Source organism: Myotis myotis, unplaced genomic scaffold, assembly GCF_014108235.1.
Source record: "Myotis myotis isolate mMyoMyo1 unplaced genomic scaffold, mMyoMyo1.p scaffold_m19_p_15, whole genome shotgun sequence".
NCBI classification, from domain to species: Eukaryota; Metazoa; Chordata; class Mammalia; order Chiroptera; family Vespertilionidae; genus Myotis; species Myotis myotis.
Genome location: NW_023416319.1, coordinates 561,065 through 576,885, shown reverse-complemented (window position 1 = coordinate 576,885; position 15,821 = coordinate 561,065). Strand labels below are relative to the sequence as shown.

The following is a 15,821-nucleotide window of genomic DNA, read 5'->3' as shown; positions in this document are numbered from 1 at the left end:
CAGCCAGGCTCTGGCTCCCACTTTTGAGGACGAAGAGGTGTAGAAGGTTCTACCTGGAACCCGCAAGTCTCAGAACTTGAAGGAATCTCAGTCCAGTCCTGTCACTGTGGATCCGGGGAAACTGAGGCCCACAGAGGCGAGGCCCTTGCCCAGGGTGAAGTAGTGAGGCCGTTGATGATGACAGCGGCTAGTCCCTGGCCCTCCATTGCCTCTGCGCCTGCCCTGCCCACACTGGCCCTGTCCCAGCGGCCTGCAGCTGTCCCTGCGGGTTGGTGGGACACGGCCCTCAGCTCCCACGGGCTCCATCCTGGCTCCCGACCCCCTTGTTGTGACCGGCGCTCCCCCCTCGCCGGTCTGTCCCACGACACCACACGCTCCCGGGTGCTAGGAGGAGCCCGGGCAGTGAGCGGCCGGTCAGGTCTGTGGTCTCCCCGGTGGTGGAGGCGGCTCCCGGGGGGTGAGAGCCTGGTTCCCCGTGGCCCGTGGCTCCGGATTCCCTTTCCCAGCGAGCCCGGGCCTCCGCCCCTGACACGGTGTCCGCAGCTTCCTCCCAGGGCAGCCGCTTGCAGACAGTAAGGGCTCCCCCGGGCGCGGTGCCTTTCCAGCTCATCAGATTTCTGCAGGAGGAAGCCGGCTCCCTCCTGGCCTGGGCCCAGCCAGCGGCGTCTCGGGCCAGGGGCGGGGCCCCAGGCACTGCCCTCCCGCACCCTCCCCGTCGGGACCAGGGGGGCCGTGGGGTCTGAGTCTTCATCAGTCGCTGCGGGAATGGCAGCGTCTCAGAGAGATTGCAGGTGGCAGAGCTGTGTGCGCGTGTGCACACGTGTGTGTTTATGCGTACGTGTGCACATGTGTGTCCGTGTGTGCATGTGTGTATGTGGGGCATGCACACAGACATGCGCAGGCACTTACATCCAAGGGGAAGAAGGCATGAGGGCCTTGGGAAGACGCCTGACGCTGCCTGCACCGCGGGTCCTGGGTCGGGCTCCGGGCGGCTCTTTGTTCCTCTAGTCCAGTGGTTCTCAGCCTTGGCTGCACGTTAGAGTCACCTGGGAATCTTTAAAATCCTGATGTCTGGGCCTCACCCTCCGGAAATTCTGTTTCTTTGTTTTGGGGTGGGGCCACAACATTAGTAACAAAGACACAGAATTTCCAGAGGATGGGGCCCAGCCATCAGGATTTTTAAAAGATTCCCAGGTGACTCTGATGTGCAGCCGAGGCTGAGAACCGCTGCTCTCGTTGCTTTGCCTCCTGCTCGGCCCTTTGGCCTTTCCCCTGACACACCATTCATCACCTGGGGGTGGGCGCCAGGCAAAAGCCATGGATCCTGGCCTTTGCCCCTTGCTCCCATCTGGCTGAAGGCTGGGGCCGAGTGGGGTCAGCCGGGCACGCACCCCTCCCGCCCCTGGCCTGGCGCTGCCTGGCTGGCGTCCTCTCCTCTCTGCATTCAGACACCAGTCCTGAAGGCGGCCTGCAGGACCCCACTCCCCCACTCCCTCCCTGTGGCCCCGTGAACGTCAGAACCCCCAGCCAGGTGTGTGTCTCCCCCCCCCCCCCCCCGGTGTTGTGAGGTTCCGTGGGAAGCCCCTGCAGCTCCGGGAGGTGCTCGGTGAGCGCTGCCTGCTGTCGGCAGAGGCTCCCGGCTGCCAGGACACAGGAGCGAGCCCCCAGCAATGCCCGGCTCTTCCCGGGGCAGCCGAGGTTCCGGGGCGGCGGTGGGATTTACGGCAGCTCAGGTCAGAGATGTCAGGGTTCAGAGTGATTTAGAGCCACTCTGGCCCTCGCTTTCCCGGGAGCCGTCCAGGAGCCAGGGGGCCCCAGGCCTCGGCCTTTGTGGTGGGATTTTTACCAGGGAGCAAGCGAGGGCTGCTGGGGGCTCTTGAGGGTAGAAATTCAGTTGGGTTTCCATCCTGAATACTGGCGTGTTGGTTATTCCTCACCCAAGTATATTTTTCCATTGATTTTCAGAGAGAGTGGAAGAGAGAGGGAGAGACACATCAATTGGTTGCCTCCTGCATATGCAGGGGATCGAGCCTGCAACTGAGGTACACGCCCTTGACCGGAACCGAATCCAAGGGCTGGTGCTCTGTCCACTGAGCCACACCGGCCAGGGCCATCCTGGCGTTTTTGCAGCAGCAAGGGGGGGGCACATGGGTGAGCCTCGGGCTGTGAGTCAGAGCTGGGTGCCCCCTGGGGCTTTGCCTGCCTCGGGGTGAGACAGAGCTGTCGGGAGAGGCAGTCCTCTAACGAGTCCCCCAGGCCCAGGGCACAGAACCCACACGTCCCTGCCACTCCCTGTGGCTCTTCGGGGAGGACAGCCGAGCCCAGAGAGTCGGAATGTGCCCAGGAGTGTCCCGTCTCGCCCGTCGCCCTCGGGCATGTCCATGGCGCCCGCCCCCCAGGCACGCTGGGACACGCCGGGACACGCTGCCGAGCTGGGCTGGTGCCGCCTCCCCCGCCCTCGCGGGACGCTGGGGCCAGCGAGGCCAGTGAGGCCAGTGCAGCCTCTGGCCCCCGCGTGCCTGCGTTGCTGCTCTCATGCCCGCCTCCAGGTGGGACCCGGACGGGGTCAGCAGCCCTGCTTAGGCGGTTTCCACCTGGGGCCACTCGGGGGGCACAGCTGGGCACCAGAAAATGGTGTTGACACCCCATCAAGGCAGGCCCTGTTTACAACCTCATTTCAGCCCCATCGCAGCCCTGGCGGCGGTTCTAGTCCCCACTTCACGGACGGGGAAGGGGAAACGCCGGTCCCGGGGGCAGGGAACCTACCCAAAGGGACCATTTTGGTGTGGAGAGCGGCCACAGCGTTCGGACAGGTTCAAGCCTGAGACTAATGAGAGGGCACGGTCCTCTCGTGGCAAAGCCACGTGCAAGTCCCAGCACAGTTACAGCCGAAGGCTATGGCTGTGAGCTTGACCTTATGGTCCGCACCTGTGGGCCCACGTGGCTGAGTGATGTGGGCTGCGGGAGGGGCAGCAAGTAAACAGAGCTGGACCAGGTGCCTGTAACTGAGTGGCCTCGAAACCGCGAGAACGCTGTAAACATCTTGACCACGCCTTTACTTTGCCGCGTGGAATCTGCTATAAAATACTCGGCTTGCAGGCCGTGGCGCTGTCTCCATCAGAGAGCAGCGTCCCACCCAGCCCCAGCTCTCTTCTCTTGTCCGTCTTCTCCATCCTTCACCGCCCCCTCTCAGGCTCCCCCATGGCCGTGCCGGCTCGGCACATTTCGGGCCCTCCGTTCGTGTCTCCAGGCGTCAGGGATGCAGCGAGCTGCTCTGTCTGAGCCCAGGGGCCCAGCACACACGGTGGGGGCGGGGAAGCTCCAGGAGGGCTGTGGCGGGAGGGGGGCGGGGGGGGCGTTCTAGCTGGGCCAAGGGGAGAGAGGTTCCTGAAGGGGTGACCCCGCAGGCAGAGGACACCTCCAGGAGAGCGCGGCGGGTCCAGTGGAGCCCAAGTGGCAGGAGGGGGCTGCCCGGCCTGGCCCTGGAGGGGGTGCTCTGCGTGGAGCCTGGGGAGGTGCTGGGCAGGTGTGAGGCACGTGAGGCGCTTGGAGGGCCCGTTGGGCCTGGAGCTCGGGACGGGTGGCCTGAAGGGGCCTTTCGGGGCGATGGGTGGAGGTAGGGTTCTGGTCGGAGTGGGCGCCAGGCCTCAGGTCATGCCAGAGCTGCCTGGACAGCAGCCTCCCAGGGCGGACGGACCCCAGGGCTCACGTGGATGGCGCTCCTGTTGGAGATGGGCCTGGGCGGCAGGCCTGGGCGGGGCTGGCAGCTGCTCCGAGTGGTGGGCGCAGCCTGTTTGCATGGCTGGACCTGGAGATGGGCCTTATTTGGGGGAAACCAGTGTTTGGGGCACAGAGCAGCCCCTGCCTTGGGGCGCTCATGAAGCCCACAGTGTTCCCCCAGGAGCTGAAGCCCAGACCGGCCCCAGGCAGGCGCCAGGCGGCCCAGGCCTCACACACCCTGCCCAGCAGGACAGCCTCAGGGCCTCCCCTTGCGGCCGCCAGCAGGGCCCGCCGCTGACCGCTGCAGGCTCCTGTGGGCGCCTGTGCAGCCCCTTTGCCGCTCAGCGTTGGCCCCTCTGTTCTCAGGCCCTGGGCTCACAGAACTCGGAGGCAGCTGGGGGAGTAGGTGCAGGAACTCGGGGCCGGCGGGGTATGTTGTCTGCGTTTTGCCAAGTGCCCTTTTAAAAACATAAACCTTGTTCTTGCCAATAAGGAGAGAAGGAAAGTCAAAAAGAACCCCACGTGGAGATGGAAGGGATCTCGGCGCAGTTAATCTTCTGCACGATGGACTTGGGGCTTTTATTAGCCGGGGCGCAGATGAGAAACTGAGGCCCAGAAGGTTTCTGGGGGAACAAGGAAATGCCATCGTAAAGGAGGCCCAGTGCCCTGATGCGGCGCCCAGGCACCAGCGCCAGGCAGCGGAACAAAGGCCAGTGCCCACCCGGAGCAGCGCCTTGGCGCCCTGCCAGCCCCTTTGTGCTCTGCAAGGTCCCCGGACTTAGGTAGGGGAACCCTGTCCAGGCCAGGCTGAGGGGGGCAGCACAGCCCCGTGGGGAGTGTGTGCTGGCCGCGCACCGCAGAGGCAAGAGTCGCCAGGAGCCCTTGGCGGCGGCCTCCGCACCTTCTGGGGCCGGGCAGACCCTCTGCCACCTGGGGCCGGGGCAGAGGCAGCGGGAGCCGCAGTGGCCTGTCCTGCCCATGGCACCCCGGACACCCAGGGACTGTGCCACACAAGCTCAGCCAGGCGGGGCTGACAGGGAGGGTCCTTCCTTCCCGTCGGCTGACTGAGCACCTACTGTGCGCAGGCCCTTGGGCCAGGTGGTGGGCACAGGGTCAGGCTGCAGCCAGCAGGGCGCATGGGGGCTCGGGTGGGGCTGGCTCCAGAGGCGGGTGCAGAGCTGGGTGTGCTGGACGAGGAGAGGCGGCCATGGAGCAGGCGCCCCGTGACCGTGCCTCTGCAGGAGCAGCTGGGCACGGTGGGGGGAGCGGGACTTCCTCGTGGCGCCAGCGCCGCCCTTCCCCCCCACAGACACTTCCTGCTCCTCCCCCGCCCCTCCCCGCCTTGTGCACCTAAAACCCGTGACCTTGGGGAACCTCGAGTCTCCATTGCCAAATTGGGGTGCTCACGGGGCCCCAAAGGCTCCCCGAGGCAGCTTTCTCTTCTGCTCTCAGACCTCAGCCCCCTGGCTGCTGCTGCCTCACTCCCGAGGGTAACCGTTAATGAAGCGTTTCACAGTGATGCCGGGTCACCCAGCACCCGAGTGTCCAGCCTCCATGCAAAGTTCAGGTTTATCTAAGCGAGATCAAAGAGGCCCCATATTCTAGTTCTTCTCGCTCTTTTCTGAGGTAGAAAGAAACCACCCAGGAAGCCACAGGCCTTGCCATCCTGGTCTCTGCCAGCTTCCAGCGTAATTAGGAACCTTCCAGGCGGCATTCTCGGGCCTGGTTCCCTGATGCTGGGAGGACTCTGTAGGTGTCTGTGTGGGGAGGAAATGCCTGCGCTCGGCCGCGGCTCCCGGCACAGCAGCTGTGGCTTCAGGAAGCGAAGGCCAGGCTGGTGGCTGATCTGATCCCCTGACTTTAGGTTGGGGTCGTTATATCCCAAATCTGTAACGCAGAGATCGGTCAGTTGGATTTTATTTATTTGTCCTCACCTGGGGACATGTGGGGGAAGGGGGAGGAGAGAGAGAGAAACATCAATGATGTGAGAGAACAATATCCGTTGCCTCCTGCACGCCCCCTGCTGGGCATCGAGCTCTCATCCTGGCCTGTGCCCTGACCGGGAACCCACCGGCCGCCTTTGGGTGCACAGCGCGACGCCCAACACTCTGAGCCGCTCCGGCCGGGCCGTCAAATTGGACTTGAAAAGAGGGAGATGCTCCCGGCAGTTCGTTGGTTCCTGGAGGCAGAGCCTGAGGGGGGTTCAGGGCCGAATGGGGAGGCTCTCAGACACTGGAGGGGGAGAGGGGAGTGGACAGGGTCAGCCTCACGGCGAGCCGTGTGAAGAGCCCCTTAGATGTGGTCCCCCTAAGGCCCAGGACAGCTGCCCCCGCACCCGGCTTTGACTTCAGGGCCCGGCACAGGGACTGCCCACCAGAGGAGAGCGCAGGACGAATATTGGCGCAGAGCGGCCGGGTGGGGAAGGGGGTCACGCTCCCCCCCGCACCCCCCCCCTCCCGACCCGGCTGGGAAGACCTGGGAGCAGGTGGGGTGGGCTGACACGCGGCTGCAGCTGAGGCCTGGCTGGTCTCCTGGGAGAGATCTGACTTTGGGGGGCTTCATTCCTAAGTCACCCCAGACTGTAGGACTGGGTGCTGACCATGTCTTCAGCCACTAGCCTGAGGCTGAGTTGGCTGGGCCGGCCTGTGCCCACCCACGTGGGCGGCCCTTCCCCCGGGCGGTGCTGGGAGCGGGGACTGGTCCCAATGCTGCCATTTCACCCAGAGGATGTGCTCATGTGGTGCTGAAGCTTTGCTGGTCCCCAGACATTTTTTAAAATTAAGTATTTTTATTGATCTCAGAGAGGAAGGGAGAGGGAGAGAGAGGGAGAGAGATAGAAACATCCATGATGAGAAAGTCATACATCAGCTGCCTCCTGCACGCCCCACACTGGGGATGAGCCTGCAACCCGGGCCTGTGCCCTGACGGAATTGAACTGTGACCTCCTGTTTCATAAGTCGATGCTAAACCACTGAGCCAGGCCGGCGGGGCCCCAGACATCCTTGAGGGCAGGGCACACAGGCCTCCAGCAGCCCTGCAGCCTTCCTCCTGGGGAGCTGGGAGCTGGGAGCTGGGTTTCCGGGCTGCGTCAGCTTCCAGGAGCGGCTGGGCTGGCCCCTGCCAGGGCGTGGTGGGCACAGGGCAGCCGCAGGGCTGGCGTGGTATGTACTCTGGAGGTCAGTGTGGGGGACACACACTGCCCCATTGTGGCCGTCACACTCCTGGCCGGCCGGAGGGGCGTGCCACCGCCCAGGCATTCCTCGGAGGAGGTGGGGCAGGGGCGTGCCACCGCCTGGGCATAATTGGAGGAGGCGGGCCTGGGTGTTTACTGCGGCTGAGTTTTGAGTCAACAAGGTTTCAAGGTGACCTCGGCTTTGCAGCCCAGGCGCAGGTGCCTGAGGACTGGTGGGGTGGGGGTGGGGTGGGGGGGCCCCCCTGGCGGCCTGGGGCTGACTCATGTACCAGCTGAACCTCGCAGCTTCTCGCCTGCTGCCGAGCAGGGACCCAATGGGTCCAGAGCGCAGAGCAGTGGCCCTGGTACCCTCAGCCCCCTCATTGGGCAGGTCAGGGGGGCTCATCTGAAGCCCTGGTGCCCCTTCCAGGCCAAGCCGGGTCTGCAATGGCCCGGACACTCCCATGTGCCATGAAGTCAGACAGGACCATCCGGGCAGCAGGGAATGCCCACGCAGACACAGGAGCTTTCTGTCCTGTTTGCACCTGTGCTCCCACCATCCTCCAGCTCCAGCTCCAGCTCCGGAGACGGTGGCGCATGCTCAGTGTCAGCCTGTGGGGTGCAGGTGTGAGGTCCTGTGTCACCTCAGCATCAGCCTGTGGGGTGCAGGCGTGAGGTCCTGTGTCACCTGCTCAGCGTCAGCCTGTGGGGCGCAGGCGTGAGGCCCCGTGTCACCTGCTCAGTGTCAGCCTGTGGGGTGCAGGTGTGAGGTCCCATGTCCCCATGACCATTCGCAGCCCTTTGGGCTGAGGTTCCTGGAGAGGGCTGAGGTCGGATGGTGTGATTTATAGCAGAGTCCCATCGCCATCTGTGGGGTCCCCCCCACTTCTGCGGGTGACACAGACCACTCAGGGGTGCCTCTGAGTGCCACGCGCCCCCTGGCCACGCTTGCTCGGGGCCTTGCTGCCTGGGCGGCTGGGGCGGTGGCCTGGGACACAGGCCGGCGTGGGGGTGAGTTCCCTGTCTGGGCTGGGCCCTCTTTCCTGCGTCCGACCCAGTTCTGTCCTGGCTCAGGTCTGGGCCAGTCGGGACAGTGGCTGGGAGGCAGAAGGGGCCTCCAAGACACCTCCCCCCCCGCTCCCCATCGCAGGCCTCTGGGGCTTCTGCCCACCCAGCCTCAGATTGTGTTCTGACCTGGGATCCTCTATTTTGCATGAGAAGCCGCCAGCGGCCTCCTGCCATGTGGGGGGAGGGCATATACTCTGTGTGGACTCAGCGGAAGGGGTGGGGGCTCGTTGAACCCCCCGTGGCCCAGGTCGGGGCTGCAGCCGGGCTCCTGTCTCGCCTGGGCTGGCCTCTGGCCTCTGGGGTCTTGGAGGTCTAATCGGGGGCCCAGCCCTTCTCAATCCCAGTGCTTTTCCCCGGGGCACCCCGCCCCCCAACCCAGGCTTCACCTTTCTGGTTAATCAGAAGATTCCGAGCAAAGCCAAGCCACCAGAACAGCATCCTCCGTGGCGCTCAGAAACAAGGCACCTCCCGGGAAAGGCTTTTATTTCCCGGTCCCCGAACCTGTTCCCTGAGGCAGCCAGCTGGCCGGGGCAGCAGTGGTCAGCTTCCGTTCGAGGGACACAGACGTGGGCTGGGAGAGGACTGGCCCTCGGGAGCCTGTGGCCTCGGCCTGGGCGGCGTGCGGTGCGCAGGTCCCGCCCGCACCCCTCTCCCGTGGTCCCTGGAAGGCCTGCCCTGCTCTGGTCCTGGGAGGACCTCCGGCCGGGCCGGGTGCGCGCCCCTGGCTGGCAGCCCTCTGCTGGGAAAACCGACGTCTGACTCAGCCACGTGTGCGCCATGCGGCCCTGCCCCCTGTCGTGAGCAAGTGGGCCCAGCACCCTGGGGTGGCATTCAGGCTGTGCCCGCTGCACAGGCAGGTCCCACACAGAGGCAGCAGTGGGTGGGGGAACGGGGTTCTTTTTAAACTCAGGGAGCAAAGATAATGAGCTGTGAAAATGCGGGGCCCTTTTTAAAGACTTTTGGATTTCAAGATGGCAAAAGCAGAGCATTCTCCACGCCTGGGGTCCCTCTGAGCCGGCCCATGAGGCCAGCCCTGGACCAGGAGCTCTCGTCAGCCGCGCCCTCTTGCTGGGGCCTCTGATAGAGGAGGCAGCCGGCCTGGGGGGGCTAAGGGGTCTGCCCGAGGCCCTCCTGCTGAGCCCTGCGGCACCCCTGAGTGCTGTCAGAGGCCTGGAGCCTCCTCCCGGAGCGCCAGCATCTCAGCATCTCAGGCGGGGCTGGTTCCCGTGGAAACCAGCTCGCTGCTGGCTGGTGTCACCCAGCCCAGGCCAGGCATCAGCTCAGCCCTACACCCCGCCCCCCCCGATCTGGGCCAGTGGGTGGGGTGGGCATTGTGCCCCTTTGTGCAGCAGCGCAGCTGGCGCGTTTCCATTTGCGTCAGTAGATTCACTGCGGAATGTTCTTCCAGTGGCTCAAGAGCCTCCCTTGTCTGCAAGGCCTGCTTGGAGCCGCGGTGGAGGGTTCGGGTGACTCTCCTCTCAGCTGAACCGTGTGGGAGGCACAGTCAGTCCTGGGGCTGGAGTGTGCACGCACCCGAAAGAGTCTTCAGATAAATCCCAGACCTGGGATTGCCCAAAGGCATCGGGTTCCTTTTGATCAGGTCACCCTTCGGAAAGGTGCCCGAGGGCCTGGAGCCTGCCCCTGCGGCCTCCCCAGAAGTGGGTGCTGCCAAGCCTGTGCCCTTTGCCACTTTGTAGGGGACTCACTGAATTTTGTATTTTTTTTTTAAAAAATGTGTTTTTAATTATTTCAGAGAGGAAGGGAGAGGGGGAGAGAGAGAAACATCCATGATGAGAGAGAATCGCAGATAGACTGCCTCCTGCACACTCCTTACTGGGGATGGAGCCCACACCTGGGCCTGTGCCCTGACCGGGAATCGAAGCCGGACCTCCTGGGTCACAGGTCCACGCTCGGCCCCTGCGCCCTGCGCCCTGCGCCCTGCAGCCAGGCTCTCGCACCTCAGCATGTACTGTGGGCCCAGGCCTGTCTTCCCGAGTGAGTGGCCAGCGGCCCCTTCTCCTTCCAGACGATGGAGGAGCCCAGGATTTGGGTGGTCTGCCCCCGCCTGGCGGGCATGGGCCTGGCTTGGGGGGCCGGGGTCCTTGGGTTCCGGGAGGGGGCGTGACCCTTGGTAACCTGTGTGTGTTTCGCCCACAGAACTGCCAGACCTTCAGCAGCCTGAGCTGCCTGAGCTCCGGGATGGAGGACCGCGGCCCCTGCAGCCCCTTCGCCCTCCACGTCGGCAGCACCAGGTCCTGGGCCGCCCTGTTCTCCGCCGCTGCCTCCGGGCCCGGGGGCAGGACCCCGGCCGGGACCCCGGTGCCCGAGCCTCTCGCCCCCTCCTTCGATGACCTGGCCTGCAAGGAGGAGCTGTGCTGGGAGGAGGCGGAGGGCCGCGCCCCGGACGGGGGCTGTGGCCGGCGGGGGGAGCCTGCCCCTGCCTGGCGGGACCGGGTGGCCGAGAGCAGCCCCTGCTCCCTGGACGGCGAGTTGGATATTGAACAAATAGAGAATAACTGAGACCCGGCCCCGGGCAGGTGGCGCACCAGGATCCACGGCCTCGCTCTGGGCACGGCCTCCCTCTGGGCACCAGGATCCACGGCCTCGCTCTGGGCACGGGCAGGCGCTTGAAGTGGGAGCCCCACTCCGGGGCCTGAGAAAGCGTCCGGAAGGAGTCGGGTCCCCGGGAGCGCGCCCCCTCCTCGCACAGAGGCGCTCCTGCTCGCAGAGCTCCCGGCCCAGGGCGCCCACCCGGCCACGCCACGCAGCGGAATGGAGCCCGGCCCTGCCCAGCGCGGCCACGGGCCACAGAACTGCTGTGGGTTTGGGTCTCCCCGCCTTTTCCTCGTGGGACGTGGGCCCCACGTATCCCAGGCACCTGCCGCGCACTCATCCCCGCTCTGCCTGCTGCCCTGGCTGGGGTTTGACCCTCCGGGGCTTGTTGGGGCCTCAGGCCCATCCCGGGGTGTCGGGTCCTTCTAGGCCTCCTGCTCAGGTTCCATGGGGGGTCGCCCCCAGCTTCTTTAGCTCAGTCTTACTCTGTGCCTTGCCTCTGGGCCCCGCCTCAGGCTGGAAGGTTCCGGAGGCGCTTCCTTCTGCAGCAGCACCAGACCCGAGTGGCCTTAATTCCAAGTGAGAGACAGAGGCCCGGGGCCGGGGGGCCTCCGCGTCTGAACTCTCGGGGCCAGGGAACAGCTTGGGGTGCTTGTCAGAGGCCATCTATGTGGGGCAGACGTGGGGTGGGGAGACAGACCCACTTACCTCCCCCGTGTGTGGCCAGCCCGGCCCCGTGGCTCCCGGCCACTCCGGGGGCCACCCTGCAGGGTTGGCAGGGGGCAGCCGTGCCCCGTGCCACCCCGTCACTGAGGGATGGGCTTAGTTGATTCCGGGAGCGGAGAGATGACACCATGGAAGGGCAACCTCTTGAAAACGTCCTCAGGAGGCAGGAGGGTGAGCAGGTGCACACGCCAGGCCTGTGCCCAGGTCAGGGTGCGGGTGCCGCTGGCCGCTCCGGGGCCTGGTCGAGGGCCTGCACAGCTCCCTGTGGAATTCCAGGTGCATGCCCGGTGATGGTGGGCATTCCCTGGGGGCTTTAATCAGGGCCCCCCATGCTCAGCGGTGGGAGTGGAGTGTGTTCATTGCCGCCTCCTTGCCCAGCCCCACCGTAGGCACAGAGTTCAAGGCGCACACACAACCTCCCCCATTCCCCCGCGCTCCATCCGCCCTGCTCCTCGCACCCTGGCAGCCCTGGTGGCAGCGGCGAGGAGCCTGCCCCTGAGTTTTCACTCCGCCGCCCCGGCCCGGCCCAGCTGCAGACGACCGCGTGGCTGTTGGAATTGGGCCTTGGTGACCTCGGCACCTTCCGCACACAATAGCCATTGGGGGCGCTTATGAGCTGTGGCTCCTCCCAGACGGCTAGTAACAGCCGGTGCGCCCTGGAGTCCTCACGGGGTCAAGCCCGTTCGGTCACCGTTCGCTCTCTGCCAGCAGCCCTGCCTCCCTCCTGCCGTTCACACCAAAGGCAGGTCCCACGGAAGCTCTCCTTAAACCTGCACTTTTTACATCAAAAGGGGTGGCTTTTTCTACAAATCAGCAGAGGCCGCTTGCAGAAAACCCAGCCGTGGCCGTGGCCGTGGGGATGGTGTTGAGATCCCCGTTGATGGGCATGCGGGCACTGGGCGGGGCCCTGGGCGCCAACCAGCTTTGCCCGAGTGGCTCCCACCCAAGGCACGTCCCCTCGGGGCCATCGAGCACATCTCGCCCGTCCCCACTGGGCGGCTTGTGGAGGGCACGTGTTCTTAGCGGGGAGAGGAGCTGCATTCAGAGGCTGCGTGCTCCCTGTGCTCAGCAGCCCGGGGGGGAGGCACTGGGATTCGGTTGCCGCCAAGAAGAGAGGCCACGGCCTCTACGGCAGGCCCTCCTGGGAAGGAGCAGGGCCCGCCTCCCGGTCCACACCGCAGGCGCCCACAGCGAGGGGGGCTGAGCCAGGACGGCCTGGGCAGCGGCCCCACATGCCTTTCCTCGGGCGAAGGAGGGAGCCATGTGGCAGGGGGTGGCCCAGGGCTGCGGTGCAGGTGACCTCAGACCCATCCTCCCCTCCTGCCCCTGTGGGTCCCGTCCACCAGCCCCCCACCCCCACCCCGCCCAGGGCACTGTCAGGAAGGGGGACCCCAGCCCCGCAGGGCTTGGCCCTCTCCTGTCTCCAGGCCCCTCTGGGCTGTGCTGCCCCGGAAGCTCCTTGGCCACGCCCACAGCCCACACTGCAGCAGTGAGGGGAGGGGACAGCCTGGGGCTGGTTGTATGGTTGTCTTTTGGTTGGAGAGGGCAGCCTTCTTCTAGAAGGTTCTGCCACGCTGCCCTGCCCAGAGAGGCCCATCTGCTCCACCCCCCAGCCCCTCTGGTTTTGGAGGGAGGCTCCCTCTGACCTGTGTTGACTGTCCCCAGGGGCCGGGGGCAGGCTGGCGGCTCGCCTGCCGGAGCCTCTCTAGTTAGGGTCCTGCCTCATGGCCACTGCCCATGAACTACTCTGAGGGGGCGGGAGGACATCACAGCCAGGAGGGAGGGCAGGGCTGCCGGGTCCTGCAGAACAAGGGCTGGGGCGTGGCTCTGGGCGATGGGTGGGGAGGAGAGGCCCCCTCACCCCAAAGGAGCACCCTCCCAGCCGCCGGGCTCCCAGGCCCCGATGATGGTGGTGAACCCCGCCCGCCCCAGGGCGTGGGGCGGGGTGCTGCCGGCCTCAGCGTTTACGTGCCACAACCGCTTGCCTTACTCCCGTGGCCGGGCCCACGGCCCACGGCCTCCCGGCCACAGGGCGTGTCCTGACAAAACGCAGATTCCCATTCTCAGAAAGCCTTACTTTTCAACGAGATTTTTGTAGCAGGAGAGTTTTGTGAGTTTGTTTGCCGGAAGAAAATGTCAATAAAGGAGAAGCCACGTGATCAAACCAAACCTAACGTCTGAATGGGTGTCCCTGTGCAGAGAGCGTGTGGCTTCCCACCCGCCGGTGCTGCCCAGGGCCTTCGGGCACTGCCTGTCGCAGCAGCCTCCCCGGCATCGACCCCCGCAGCCCCTCCCAGGTGGCCCTGCCACAGATCGGGCGCAGCGGCCCGTGCCCTGCGCCTCCGCCTCCGCTCAGGCTAACGGCGTGCCCTCTGGCCTTGGGGCGGTCACCTCAGGGATGGCCGCTCGGGCTGTGTGCCCGGGCGTGAGCAGTCCCTGCAGACACCGGCTGTGGCGGCCCTGCCTGGCCCGTGGGTGCGGCCCATGGGCTGCCTCTTGCCAATCACCCAGTTGCTCAAACCCCTCCCACTGGCGCCAGCGCAGAAAACCAGGCCTCTTTAAAGAACAAGACGAAAGGAAGAAGTCCCAGGCCACAGACCGGGAGACTGACCTAGCACCGTCTCTCTGGCAAATTGTGTTGTCGGTGTGTGGGGTGTCCTGGGGGCTCGGGGACAGTGAGCCTGTGTCTGGGGCTGGGCGTCCTTTCGCAAAACTCCAGGCAGGGTGGCAGCCCGGGCGGGTGGGGTCTGGCCACCTCCGCCTCCGCGGCTGCCCCCCTCCCCACGGGCCACGCTGTCTTGCACTAGAGCCCTCTAGTCTCAGGAATTCGCTTGTTACTTTTACTGTGTAAATAAAGCTTCCTGGTTTAATATCTAACCGCCAGGAGCTGTCTGTCTGGTTTCTGTTGGGCGTGGCTAACCGGAGGGTCCCCCCGACAGGGGCAGGGCCTGGACCCTCTGTCACCTCTGGGCCCCTCAGGGCCCGTCTGTAAAATGGGGACACTGTTGGGAGCTGGAATACGGGGCTTTGTGAGGGACCCCGAGGGGGAGGCAGGCCCGTGGAGAGGCTCGCTTCATTGCACAACCCGTTTGCCACCCATCGGACCACAGGGCTGTGCCTAGAACATGGAAGGTCCTGGGGGGGGCCTCAGTTTCCCCTCAGTCTGTTAAATGAAAGGGTTGGGCAGGTGAGGAGTCCAGGGCCCGGCCCTCTGCTGTTCAGTGGTTCAAGCCCCCCCTGCCCCCTCTCCACCCCCCGCCCCCCCGCCCTCAGCAGCCAAAGCCCAAGTCGCCACAGGCCGGGTGGTTTATTTCATGGTTAGTGTCCTGCACACCGTGGGTGTGACGCTCGAGTCTATGGAGTTATGGCTCCAGGAAGTGCCCTCTGCCTGCAGCCCATCCCAGTGGTGACCATTCTCGCTCTGCAGCACATGGGCCTCCTAAGCAGGTCGCCAACCTTTCGGACCTCATGGACACCAGGGGTCCACGGCCCACTGGTTGGCGAGCGCTGCTCCAAAGGCCCCTGGGAGCTGCCCCAGCTTTGGGCTCCACAGGTGACTAGTGGGGACAGGACAGTGTGCTGCGTTAGGGGTGTGTGTGGGGGGCAGGGGGGTGCTGAGTGGCCACTCTGAGTCCGGGCAGGGGCTGGCTCAGCTGGGGCTGGGTGGGCTGAGGGAAGGCCCGTGTCCTCCAGGCTCCGAGGCCGGGACCTGCCTGGGGCCCAGGTGGAGGAGCATCTACAGGACCCGGTGCCCCTGGAGAGCACGTGCACTTGGGGGTTCCTGTATTCCCGGGGTACCCCAGCCCATGCCCGGGGGTTTTTCTTCTCTGGAGGCCTAGCCCACTCTCCTGGCTTCACAGGGCTGTGTGGGCAGGGAGCAGGCCACCGGGGAGGGGGCGGGGAGGGAGAGAGGAAGGGCTGGTCACCCACACTGTCTGGCTGGGCCCCTCGCCTGCTGTGGAGGGTGAGGGCAGAGCCTGGGTTGGTCTGGGCACTTGGTGCGTGGGTGGGTGGTGCCAGGGGGCTGGGGACCGTCCCCGAAGGCCTGTCACTTGTCCGCGTGCAGCAGCAGCAGGTCCACGGCCTCCGCGAGGTTGTCCACGTACCCGTCAGCCTTCACTTCGGGATGGTGCTCGTCGCTGGGCCTGGGGAGGGCAGAGGCCGTCGGTCAGGCCACACGGGGGCCCAGCTGGCAGTGCGGCAGGACAAGCTCTCTGGCGGGCCAGAGGTCAGAACCTCCCCCAGCAAATACCCCTCCCAGTTCGTCGTCACGTCCCTGGCACCTGCCCCAGGATCCCCTCCTTGGGCCCCTCCAGGGCCTCAGGCCGGTGTTACTGTCCATCAAAGGAATGCAACCCCAAGAGGGCACGAGAATCTACCCAGAAAAGAGGACCCCTATGGCCCTGGCCGGTGTTGCTCAGTGGATAGAGCGTCAGCCTGCAGACTGAAGGGTCCTGGGTTCGATTCCAGTCAGGGCCACAGGCCTGGGTTGCAGGCTAGATCCCCAGTAGGGGGCGTGCAGGAGGCAGCCGATCAGTGGTTTTCTCTCATCATTGATGTTTCTCTCCCTTCATCTCTCTGA

General features: G+C 65.3%; 2 protein-coding genes across 3 annotated transcripts in view; one reads left to right on the top strand and one right to left on the bottom strand.

Moving 5' to 3' along the window:
• The window catches only part of FAM53B (family with sequence similarity 53 member B), a 54,816-nt gene extending 40,694 nt beyond the window's left edge, over positions 1 to 14,122 (top strand). For both annotated transcript variants that reach the window (XM_036335605.1, XM_036335606.1), the window contains one exon: positions 10,118 to 14,122. In XM_036335605.1, coding sequence (XP_036191498.1) covers positions 10,118 to 10,480 — 363 coding nt within the window. In that variant the 3' untranslated portion in view covers positions 10,481 to 14,122. The remainder of the gene's footprint in view (positions 1 to 10,117) is intronic.
• A 405-nt stretch (positions 14,123 to 14,527) lies between these two features.
• The window catches only part of LOC118669626 (phospholysine phosphohistidine inorganic pyrophosphate phosphatase), a 39,640-nt gene continuing 38,346 nt past the window's right edge, over positions 14,528 to 15,821 (bottom strand). The window contains exon 7 of the mRNA XM_036335607.1: positions 14,528 to 15,384. Within this exon, the coding sequence (XP_036191500.1) occupies positions 15,288 to 15,384 (97 nt within the window). The 3' untranslated portion in view covers positions 14,528 to 15,287. The remainder of the gene's footprint in view (positions 15,385 to 15,821) is intronic.